The 12,924-nt window shown below is 35.3% G+C and overlaps 1 protein-coding gene across 4 annotated transcripts in view; it reads left to right on the forward strand.

Annotated features, from left to right (window-relative positions):
* Window positions 1–12,924, forward strand: part of ZCCHC2 (zinc finger CCHC-type containing 2) — a 64,035-nt gene that overhangs the window by 37,177 nt on the left and 13,934 nt on the right. For all 4 annotated transcript variants that reach the window (XR_005060637.2, XR_005060638.2, XR_012121260.1 and 1 more), the window contains exons 8-12: window positions 932–989; window positions 3,063–3,198; window positions 3,916–3,980; window positions 4,355–4,449; window positions 9,666–9,794. Coding sequence is in view for 1 of the 4 variants with exons in the window: in XM_017651065.3 (XP_017506554.3) it covers window positions 932–989; window positions 3,063–3,198; window positions 3,916–3,980; window positions 4,355–4,449; window positions 9,666–9,794 (483 nt within the window). In the remaining 3 variants the exon portion in view is untranslated. The remainder of the gene's footprint in view (window positions 1–931; window positions 990–3,062; window positions 3,199–3,915; window positions 3,981–4,354; window positions 4,450–9,665; window positions 9,795–12,924) is intronic.

The following is a 12,924-nucleotide window of genomic DNA, read 5'->3' on the forward strand; positions in this document are numbered from 1 at the left end:
ATTAACAGCAATGAGATTAGGATTTCACACTCACCAGATTGGCAAAACATTTTCAAGTCTGACATTATCAAGGATATGAAGTAATGGGGACTCTTCATCTGCTGCTGATGGGAATTTAAATTGGTACAATTCTTTTGGACAGAAATTTGACACTGTGTAGTGAAGTTGGGGAAATTAATTTTATGCTACTACCCAGGAATTCTGCTTCTGTGAAAATTATTGTCCATGTGCTCAGAATAGGGACTAAGGTTCTCCTGGCAGTTTTGTGTGTAATAACAAATACCTGGATATTACCCAAATACTTTAAATGTTAATAAAAGTTTTAAATAAATTGTGGCATATTCATGCTAGGTGGCAATTAAAGAATATTTATAGTACTTTCAAACATGTAGCACTACTGTCTTTATTTGTGAATATGAATATGGTAAATTAAAAACAGGCACTAGAATATTTTAACTAGTTCATCTCTGTAGAGAGAGTCAAATGGAGTAAGGCTTTCAGTTTTTGTGATATTTTGTTTCTTAATAAAAAGAGGCAAATATAGAAATATCTGGGAGATAGGTACATGGATGTTTATTAACAGGTAAGTATTTTTTGAATATTTGAGACACTTCATTTTTTTAATGGTAAAAAACAGTGCCTGAAATTGAGGGTTGTGGTTTTATAGTGGCCATGCTCATAGTGAACTTTCATAGTTTTAAACAAAATCGATTCGTTATTAGGTAGTACACATTTGAGGGGATATTTAAGGAAATATTTATTGTCTTTGAAAAGTTGCTTCTAAGGAATTTTCTGTGAAAAATGCTTAGAAATGCTCTACATGGTCAGTTGACACTATTATGGTCACAGGGACTAGTTGCATCATCCTTTTGGTTTTTTTTGTAGAAGTGTAATAAATTGGTCTAATAAGTTGTTTTTTCTTCTACTCTAGATGTGTTACAGCATACAGTAATCCACAAGAAACATACCGGGAAAAGTCCCATTGTGAAGTAGGTATCTATTTCCTGAAAAATGAATGTGTTGTACATTTTTGAATTGCTGTGTCACATCAGTTACTGACATATATGGCTCCAATTCTACATTTTACTGTTTGCTTATTATTTGTTCCACCTTTTCTGTGTTTCCTTTTCTCTCCTTTCTTGCTTTTGGGTGTTTTTTTTTCAATTTTATTATTCTCTTCTATTAGCCTTGATAGGTACACATTGCTTTTCGTTCTTCTAAGGGTTACCCTAGACATCTCTGACTTAGTAAGATCCGAGATTAACTGTGCTTGTACCATTTCCCATGTGAGGACCTTTGATCACTGTAACATCACTTACCTTCTTCCAACTTGTAAACTGTAGCTGTCATTTAAAAAAAATTTTTGTAATCTATTTTAATTCTCTCTATATTCTAAACCTCATGAGAGGTTTTTCATTAATCATTTTGATTTTATCATTCCGTTGCTCTTTATTCCTTCCTGTGTGTCTTAGTATCCATCTACAATCATTTTCCTTCTAACAGAAGAGCACGAGTATTTTCTGTAGTCCTGTAAATACCAGTGATGACATTCACTTTATTTTTTTATATGAAAAAAATGCTTGTTTTGTGTTCGTTTTTGAAAGATACTTTTGCTGGATATAGGGTTTTAGGTTGGAGGTTATTTTCTGTTAGCTCTTTGAAACTCCAGTTGCGCTGTCTTCCAGTGTGATGCCTTTAGGCCTAGAGTCACCTGCTGTCAGGCCAGCGCTGATTCTGACTCCCCTTGTACTCCACCCATCCCATGGTAAGTATGCACCCTAGGACTCTGCCTTCTGCCTCAGAGCCCTTGTTGACTCGAAGGGCCTGCTGGCCCTTGAACAGACACAGTCCAGAAGTCAACCTGGGGGTCAGCCCTCGACTTGTAGAGGAGCCCTGGCTTCCTGTCTTTTGGGATCAGTAATTCTGGGAGGTCCCAGCCAATTTGAGCCTCTTGTTTGTAGGGACAGCCTCAGTAATGGACCCTTAGGTTGGTTTTTTCTTCTTTCCTGCTTTATTCTCCCCATTCCTGGCTCCTGCCTCCTGCAGTCATCTTCCAAATCAACTGTTACCCCAGATCTAATTTTAGGGTGAACTCAATCTTACGATAGCCGGTTTCCATTGTCTCAATCTTATTGTTGCTCCTTGCAAGTTAGTGTTTTTCCAAACTGATTGCTTTTTAAGATTTTCTTACTGTCTCTGGTTTTTAGCAGTTTTCCTGTGATAGGTTTGTAGCTTTCTTTGACTGAATTCTACTTATTGAGTCTGAAGCTTTGATTGATACCTTTGGTTTCAGAGAAGTCCAAGCCATTATATCCTCAGATCATACTTCTGCTCTATTCTCTTGTTCCCTCTTCTGAGACTTGGACTACTAGTATGTTAGACTTTCACATGTGCCACATCTCTTAAAATTTTTTTCTATTTTCCATATTTTTTTCCTCTAGTGCTCCAGTCTATTTTCTTCTGATCACATTTCCTCTTCATTGATTTTTAAAATCTGTTTCCATCCATTTAGTTCTTAATTTCAGCTTTACAGTTCTAGAATTTAAATTTGGCTCTTTATACTTTCCAGTACTTTTCCCAAATCCTCTATATTCTTTTAGCCTTCAACCATGTTAAGTGTTGTATTTTTAAAGTGTACGTGCCCATAACTTCATTCTGTGGATTCCCTTTGATTCTGTTTTCAAGTTTCTATGGTCAGTTCCTTTTGGTTTTCAGTCGCATTATCCTGTCCCTTCACATGTCTTAGATACAGTACTTGGTGACTATCAGGATGGGGTATATACCCTTGCTGTAAGTGGTGCAGGATGACCAGCATGGAGTCTAGAGACAGAATCTGCATTTTTTATGACTCTCCTTAGAGACAGGTGTTAATTATTAAATAGATGAGACAGCTGTGTACTGGCTTATTCTTACAGTATACTTTTTCTTGCCTTAGAGATATTACTAGGCATTCTGTAGAAAACTAACATACTGAAGAAAGGATTACCGCATCATTATATGATATAGTAGGTTAGGTTATTGAGGACAGATTTTCATACTTGGATAAACTTTTCTTTTGGTAGCACTCTTAGCACCAGTTGTTCTCCGTTGGATGGGCTCACCATGCAGTATTCTGAGCAGAATGGAAGCGTGGATTGGAGAAAGCAAAGCTGCGCTGCTGCCCGGCCCCCGGAGCACTGTGGAGCCTTAGCTGGCCAGGTGTTTGGGGCTTTGTTTTTTCTTTACACCGTGTTGTTAGAGCATTGCTGCTCTGAAGCAGTCGAGTTCTGTAAGCATTGTTACATCAGATAGTTTATCTGGTTAAGAAGAAATGAAGGAATGTTTAAATGTTAGACTTTGAACTTACTTGGTATGTATGATCTCAGCTCTTCTGATTCCTAATTAAGTATATTTAGATTACTTTTATTGCTCAAAAAATTAGTACATTTTAATATATCTAAAATGTTTTTTCTAACTAGGGGTCCAAAGTGTTATGCCAACTTTTTTTGCTTTTGAAAGAATGATTCACCTTTTAATAACTATCTTGCTATTGCTGATGTGAATTTTGACACTCATTTTTCCTCATGAGTGGTTGGGCCAATTTACCAACACTCCTGAATGTAATTGGGAAATAATTGCTTTCTCAGGATTTGGTGTAATCAGATTGCAGAATATTCTCAAGTGTGTTTAGGTGCTGTAGGGAAAAGGCTTACTGGTGCAGTCATGGAGAGAACCACCTTCTCTCCAGAAAATAGATTGTTAAACTGATTTCTCTTTCTGGCCAACATTCAGATCCAATTGTTCATCTTTACTGGAATGTGTTTTTTATGAACCTAGAGCATGGAAGCATATTTTGAGAAATTATGTGTTATTTTAGTAATAACTTACTGAGTATGGTTTAGCTGTAGTCTGATTTCTTTTTATTCTCCCTACTAGCATTCAAGTGAAAAGCGAAGCTTATCTTCAATAAATAAGAAGAAAGGAAAGCCGCAAATAGAAAAGTAGGTTCAATTTAGTAATAGAAATTGGTGTAAAAAAAGGCAGCAAACACGTAGGATTTGATGATGGGCATGTATAATCTGTGTAATATAAATAATATTCTCATAGCTCTCTTTATATTTTTTACTTCTGGGCTTTATCTCTTTAGTTCAAAAATAACAAACACAAGTGACAAAAATAGAGCTATAGTAAAATATTAATATTCAGTTTGGAGAGGCAAAACTTGAGAACTACTCTAAAGGGTGAATCTTGTATTTAGTTATACCTTAATTTTTTTAATTATAAAAACTTTGAGGGGAAATTTAGTGATACTGTACTTAGTGTTCTCTAAAGAACCTTATAAAAAACATTGGTAACATGTATACTTTTTGTTTAGGGAGAAAATTAAGAAAACTGAAAACAGATTGAATAGTAGAATAAATGGTATCAGACTCTCCACTCCTCAGCATGTCCATGGTGGTTCTGTAAAAGGTAAGAACATTTTTCTCCAAATACCTATCATCTAAATAGAGTTAGTGTGATACCTATTAGAGTAGGTGTTGAGCTGTGCATCAAATCCTGATATTATACTTTTATCCTGCATTGATGTGAATAGGATTTCTCAATTAAGTGGTTCTGAAGTGTTAATGGAGTTACTTTAGGAAAGACAATTCCACCACGGAGGTAAACATTTCCTTTGCCAAATCACCCTTCCCCACCAGTTCCTTCCTCTGGCTCAGCAGACCCCTGCCTTGTTCTTCTTACACCCATCCTGCTCCAGAGCACAGGTCCACAAGGCCTGGGAGATCTTTTCCACCCTAATGGAGGCCTGTGTAAAGTCATGTTTTAAAATCTTATTGACTTTTTCATGTTTTAATGACTGTCCTTTGTGGAGATTCTGGGGCTTTAGGGGAATTCAGACCCTCCTGTTTTGTTGTACGAGATTTATGTGATTTCCACTTACCCACCATCCTCTGTTTTTGGGTGAAAGGTTTTGTGTTCATTTGACTGAAATTGATAACTTTTCTGTGTTATATTTACCTTACAATTAATAGAAAAGATAAAAAAGAATAAAGGCCCACAGACTCCCAGAAGACTATTTTGTCCATGAGTGCACCTGACATGTTTGTTAACTTGGGCTGATCTTAAAAACAAAGTTTTCTTAATTTAAGTTTTATTCAAATGTTAGTACATTCAGTTGTAATGCAACATAAATACCCAGAATATTTTTTTAATAGAGTGTATTTTTGGTGTGGGGGGAATCATGGGGAAGAGAGTGTAGCTCAGAGAAGACAAGTAGTGACTGTGGCATCTTACTACACTGATGGGCAGTGACTGCAATGGGGTATGGGGGGGACTCGATAGTATGGGTGAATGTAGCAACCACATTGTTTTTCATGTGAGACCTTCATAAGTGTATATCAATAATACCTTAATAAAAAATAAATAAATAAATAAGTATTGCACATTTTAGCAGAATCCTGCCAATTCTGAACTAGAAGAACCTTGAAATTACTGGTATTATGATATGCATCCAATGTTAATTATTCAAGAAAGACCTCACATAATTATACTTAGAATGAACTATGGTATAAGGAAACTATGTCTGCAAAAATTAGTCATAACTAATTCTGAATTTAAATTTAGTGTTAGCATATGGCAACCTAGGTAATATAATTGATCAAGTCAAATAATTTTTGAAGTGTAATAATTCCTAACACTAAATAAGAATTGATTTAAATTTTGTTCATATGGCAGGACATGACATTTCATAAATTTACTTATGGTTACTAAAGGTATTTTTATCAATAATTCTTTATTCTTAATATTCCTTATCCAACCCCATTCCTCTCTGCTGGGTAACATACATTTGAAGATTCTATTATAGAGTATATTTTTAAAGTAGATCTTTGCTCAGATTGAATATTGGTAAAGGAAATGCAGTTACATTTTGACTCTGAAATCGTCTGGCCAGCTCAGTTGATGAACTGAACTGTCTCGGGGGGAAATTACAGGGGGAAAAAAACCATGTCCTTTATGAATATAGCGTAACACTTAACTGTCTTTGAGGTTTCCTGTGGTGATAGCAGCTAAAAGGAGGAGGGAAAAGCTAAAATAAGGCAGGTGGAAGGTCTCCGTTGGTGGATGATTAGAAATAGCTTCTGCCGAGTGCCCCTCTTTCTTTCCTCCCTCCAGCTCATTTCCATACTGTCCCATGCTTGTCTCCTAAAAGCACATGCCGTTGAAATTCCTGTCAACTAACCATAGCCTCATGAGATTGCTTTATCTCTTGTTTCTCACATAATTTGAGAACTACTGCTCACTAAAGAAGTTGACAACCATTCTTCACCTTTTAGTTTCATATTCCAGAGAGGTGCATGGACTTTGATCTCAGAATCGATGTGGGTTCGAATCTTGTACTCCACAGCTTCTTAAATGACCTCTCTGAAGCTTTAGTTTTCACATTTGTAAAATACGAATAATACCTGCCTCAGCAGATTGTAAGAATTAAATGTGATAACATGTGAACAGCATTTTACTAGTACCCAGCACGTAGGTGTTCCTTTTCCTGATTCCAGTAAGTTAAAAGAAAACACACTGTATAGGTTATTAAGAACTTTTTAATAACAACTCAAATCCCAATTCCTTCATCTCTTTATCTTCATGTATTATGAAAGTACAGTCTCAGGATTTTTGATGGAATCTATTTTGTCTATATGTGTCACTGTTTTGTACATATTTAACATTTATAGAGGATAACTATAAAATATACTTTGTACAACTTCTCATTAATGCCAAATGTATCTTAGTGATTTGCCAACTCCAATTTAAAAAGAGTCCTTCTGTTTATTTCCCTTTGAAATAGTAAGGTATCAAGAAGGAATTACCTTTAAACATTTGGTATACTCACAATATATTTAAGATTTTTTTAATGAAACAATAATGCATATTATAAATTGTAGGTGATATATTGAAGCTGAAAATATTGGGTCTTTCTGATTTCTGATTGTTACATTGTCCAGACCTTTAATTCATTCTCATTGAGGATAAGTATCATTTATTTTTAATTTTAAAATACAATTTCTGTTTTGAGTAATAATAATACATTCATATAGTTCAAAATTCTGAAGACACAAAAGAGAACAAAATGCACTAGACCTTTAATCTAGATTGGAAAATTTTTTGGAGATTTACCACAATTTGAAAAAAAACATTTTCTTTTCTCTAGCTTACTTTTATTGTAAGAACACAGTATATAATACATATACAGAATTTCTGTTAGTCAACTGTGTTATTGGTAAAGCTTCTGATCAACAGTAGGTTATTAGTAGTTAAGTTTTGGGGAGTCAAAGGTTATATGTGAATTCTCAATTGTGTGGGCTGGGGGAGTCAGTGCCCCTAACCACTGTGTTGTTTAAGGGTCAACTGTAAATTCCTCACTGCCTCCCTCCATTGTCTGCCACCCAAAAGCAATCAGTGCTATTAGTCATCAGTATTCTTCACAGTGTGTTTGCTTTTAAAACCTCAAGCTTTAAATCTCTCTCCTGAAGAGATGTATGCATCACCTCTTCTATATCAAGAATTGTGTCCCAGGGCATCAACCTTGTTTCTTCCACCCCACTCTTCTTTTGCATATTGTGGCACTAAAATGTTTTGGGGGAATGAGGTGGTTGACCTCTCAATTTCTTTTAAAAAAATGACAGCAATTCAGAGGTCTCCATCTTCTTTTAATAACCATTATGTTTCGTCTGATGTGTCTAAATGGTTCTTAAGTCTAACTAATACTAATAACCAGGATTTTTATTGTTAGAATAGTGACTAATGTAAGTTTTTTGCTTTTGGTCTTCTTAGTAACATGCATGACCTTTTACCCTTTGAGACAGAGTAACAAAAAAAGTTTATATTTCTGTTTAAAAGGGCAGTTCATGAATATATTTTGGCATAATTAATTGTTTTCATTCTCACCGTCCATACCTGCTGTCTCTAAAGGATAACATAAATTTTTATTATAAAAATTCCCAAAAACCCAATGGAATCCTGAAGTGCTTTCTAGATAATAAAAAAGAGAAGATTAATTTAAATTTAGATTAATGTATTCAGTTCTTTGAAAACTGCAAATACATGACAATTTGGTGATTAGAATATTTAGTGGCTATATAAACTAAAGAAAATCATTTTATAAATCATGTCATATGAGAGAGAGTTAGTTGCTTTTTTAATTTTTTTAAGCATATTCTGAAACTTACTCTTTGAAGTTTCAAAGACTCCTACTGTAGTGTCACTGTTCCAGTGTCAGTGAGCAAATCTTGGCTTACCCTACCCCAGTGGTTCCTTTTAGCCCATCATTTCTGGGTTAAGACTATAATATTGAATCTTTGATTCTCTTAATTCTTGAATTGTTCATTTTTGTTATATGTTCTTTGAAATATTTATATGCATAATTTCCATATGTGCCCCAGTTCTCATTCTCATTAGTACAATTTAATGCCAGGTTGTTTGGCCCCTGTGGCACATTAGATTGCCTTCACGTAACCATTGGCGTTGACTTGCAGCCCTTTCCTTAGTCACATCGTGGCTGGTAATGGAGAATCTGTGGTATATAAGTGTAGCCCAGGTTACTGTAAAATTATTATTTGCCCAAGGAACAACTCTGCCTCTTTTCTTACAGCTTCATGAGATTTCTGTGCCATTTTCTTTTGGCAGTTTGGCATTTTATTATTCAAAAGAAATCAGCAGCATCTACATTCTTACTGACTTTGCTCTTCTTCATTATTCATCCGCCATTTGAGTGGCTGCGCTAGACTTTAAGTCATCTTTAAGAATCTTAACTCCATTAAAGTTTACTCCCTTCAAAAGACAGATTAGCCAACTAACTTGCCCATTACACAAATGTATCTTTTCTCTAACATATATTTTGTCCAAGTGATTAATAGTTGTTACCTTTTATTGGGTCTTCCAGGTTGCCAAGGAAATGATTTACTTACTCTGTAGTTCTTCAGAGCCCTCTGGAATCCTTTATATGGGGATTTATATACTAAACATGTGTTAAATGCTTTCTGTAAGGCAGAAGCTATGCTAGCTACTGGGTTTACAGAAATGAATAGAACAGTTCCATAAGTTTGGGCCAATGCAGAAATGTCCAGTACCAAGGATGCCAGTAATCTTACCTCTGTGCTCAAGACAGATACAGCTAATTGATCATGAAAGGTTGTGCACCCCACTCCCCTGCCCTGCCTTATTGTCATATTGGCTTCTAGGCAGAACTCAAGGGGCTATTCAGTCTACTAGATGGGAAGTATTTTACTCCTTTGAAATACTCAGACATAGTAATTTTAGCTAAGTAGGCACTTTTGGCAGTCAGTTACATCCTTGAGTTCTTCTAAAGAATTAGTTTTCCAACAAGCTCTGAAGAGTTAAAATATCTAGACTTAGAAAGTGGTTCAGGTGCTATAGGACAGACCCTATAAAGAACCTTAAGTCCAATTTTTTTAAGTCAGTATAATTGACTTCCTCAGCCTTTAAGAATGTATTTATCAATTATTTTCAATTAAAATTATGATTTAATAATGAGTTTCTACCTACGTCAAGGACCTGCTTTTTACATGATTGTAGGACTTCTGAAAAAAAAATGTATAGTTGTGACTAATTTCTAATGGTTCAATTCAAAACTTAATTTAACCACTTTATATGATGTAAATTCACTTTAGATGTGAATTTGGACATTGGATCTGGACATGACACATGTGGAGAAACATCTTCAGAGAGTTACAGTTCACCATCTAGCCCACAACATGATGGAAGAGAAAGTTTTGAAAGTGAAGAAGAAAAAGACAGAGGTTTGCTCTTTGGACAGATAATGGGGGTGGCTGAGGGAAATGGTGTGTTGTCTCTTTTTTGGTTAAACAAGTAATTTTATAGACCTATAAATGTCATTATTGATTTTAGATGTAATCAGTATAAAGGGTATCTTATAGACTATTGATTTAGCAGTTCCTGGCAATGTTGATTTTTTTTAACTTATTTTATTGCATGTGGAATTAAATAGAAGACAGTTATAACAAAATGTATAGTTAGTGTATAAAGATCGAAAATTTGTATGTTTTTAGATGTTCATGTATTTATAATTTTTATGTCTTCCTAACAGATTGACCCTTTTATCATTATGATATTCTTCATCTCTAACATTTTTGTCCTAAAGTCTGTTTTATCTGATAGTAATATAGCCACTCTAGCTCTCTTTTGTGTATTGTTTGCAGGATACCTCCTTTTCCATTCTTTTACTTTAAACTTATTTGTGTCTTTGGATCTGAAGTGAGTCTCTTATAGATAGCATATAGTTGGATTATGGCTTTCTAGCCATTTTTTGGCTACTTACAGGGTTTAATCCTTTTAAATTTACTGTAATTACTGATAAAGTAGGGTATACATCTGCCATTTTGCCATTTGTTTTCTGTGTATTATGTCTTCAAATCATCCTTTAACAGAGGCTCAAAGTCAACCAAAAGTGAGTTTTTAAGGCCTTCTCTGGTATTTCCTGGGCTTGCATACAGCCTTAGACATGAGCATGGCTTTCTAGATTCCCAAGAATATTTCAAAGCTTTTCAAAGCTCCCTCTGGACATCTCATTCTTGTTTTTCCTTTTAAGGTTCTTTGTCAGCCTCTTGTTAGTCCCAACTACTAATGCTGCATCAGGTAGCCACATTGTTAAAACAATTTGCCACTGATGGATTGGGACAAATGCCCTGTGGGTAAGTGCTGTTACCACAGAGTGAGCTCAAGCTGCCAGATGGTCAAATAGTGACAGTTCTTTGGGAATGGGACTTGTAGAGAGCTTCAAACCTATGCTTTTTCTAGCGGCTGCTAGACTGCTCACTTTCATGGCTACTGTAGTTGCAAAACTGTTAGTTTACAAGGCTACTTCAGAGCAGGATAAAGTGAGATGAAATTACGGCAAGGTAAAATACCACAGTGCTCACTCTTTCTAAGCAAGTCAGCTATTTTCCATCCTCAGATTATTGCAGTCTTTAGTTAATTTTCAGAGTTCTGAAAAAGTTGATTTTGACAGTTTTTGCTGGGGTTCTTGTTGCTTTTACAGAGGAGGGGAGTATGAGAGGTCCTAACTCTGTCATTCCAGAAATGAGATCTCAAAAATACATATGTTGAATGAGAATGTCATTCTTTACACATGATAACAATATCTGATTGGTAATGTCTTGGTTTGAACATCTGACTGATAACCCTGTGGTTATAAGGTGTACCCATGCATATTAAATGATTTCTCTTGGGCCGCCTAAAGATCTGTAGAGCTTCTTAGCCCACATTTCCAGCACGTGTGGCTTCCTGGGCAGTCCACAGCTCCCTGAGACTTCAGCTTCTGTGTTACACTGTCAGGTCACGTCTTAGGGAGCTATCGCAATAGTGGAACTGCATCACATACAATTAAAGCCAGTCTTTACTTTGCAGTTATTTTGAAGTCACACCAAATACAGCATGCAGTGATTCTACCATCAGTTCTACTAATCTGAGGCAGTGCACTGCACTTCTAATTTGTAATTTTCTCATGGAAGAAAAAAAATAAAAGTAACCTCTCAGAGCTGTTATGAAGGTCAAATGAGAGAATTTTTATGCCTTACTCGGCAGAATAAACAAGCTTTCAGTATGTTTCACTTCACATTTTATGCTTGATTTCTGTAGGATATACAAATAATCCTGTGATCTTAACCTAACAGTGCGGACTTGGCCTTGTCAGAACTGTTCAGGGCCCGTCTGCAGCCTTGGGTTACTCCCTGTCATCAGAGAGGGTGAGCCTGTGGACCTATCTGGAGGAAGCTGCCCTTCCAGATAGGCTTAGTTGTCAGGTGACTAAATGAGCCCTTTAGGGTTTTAAAACCAGGGGTTTGATCTTTTTTAGAATTTTGAGTGTGTAGAAAGGTTGCTTTGAAAAGTATATGGCTTTGTTGGTGGTGGTGGTCATAATGGGGTTTTGTTTTGAGACTTTATACTTTGCAAAGTCAACACAAAAAAAGACATGACCTCTCTCTTAACAGCTAGATTTAGCTATTAAAATGCTCAGAAAATCTTTTGGGACCATTTAAAATCATTTAAAATGGGGGCACTTGCTATCACTTAAGAAGATTTAAACAAAGTCCAACTCATATAGAAATTTAATTGATCATCTGAAAAATGTTACAGCTTCTTTTGGACTTAAAATATTTATCTTTATGTATTCATATGATGGTACCGATATAGTGCCTTAAATAAGTTATTAATTTTTGTTCTGCAAAGTTTAGCAGCACCTCAGTTATTAAGGGGAGTTAATGCTAGAGCCATTTACTCATAAATTGAAATTCTTCTAGTGTAAATCAAAACAGTTGAATTAATAACAGTGTTGACATTGTGTGTCACTAAGTAGGTTCTATTTAACTGTTTCTTTGAGAATGGTATTTAGTGTGTTTCAAAAATGTTAACATCTTAGCTGAATAGAACTAGTTATTACCTTAATGAATACAAACATTTTAAGTATATAGTACAATTCTGCTTTATTAGCAGAAAAATGTTAAAAGTAGGCACTACATTTAATTGAATGGTCTGTGTACATATTATTGCAATACCTAGGTTTACGATATTTAAACATCGTGAATTAGATTTTACTTTCTTCCCCCTTTGTACCAAAAGTCAGGAAATCCTGGGATGTCTAGATTAAAGTGTACGAGTGATGCAGTATTAAAAACAAATGCAGTGAAATTCTGTATCAGCCATTTCGCTCTTTGCTTTTAGAGAAATGGCAGGACTCTCATTTGCCTTGCCTCTTGTGTTCTAGCACAGTTGTTTTATGACTGTAATAGTAGCTTAAATTTCTTTCCCTGACTGACATATTTAAAAAGCAAGACTATTTATTCCATTCTTAAAGAAAAAAAAAAAACTCTCTTCTATTCCCTACCTCTAGATTTGAGTTAAATATAGTCT

The sequence above is a fragment of the Manis javanica genome, chromosome 9 (assembly GCF_040802235.1).
Source record: "Manis javanica isolate MJ-LG chromosome 9, MJ_LKY, whole genome shotgun sequence".
NCBI lineage: Eukaryota > Metazoa > Chordata > Mammalia > Pholidota > Manidae > Manis > Manis javanica.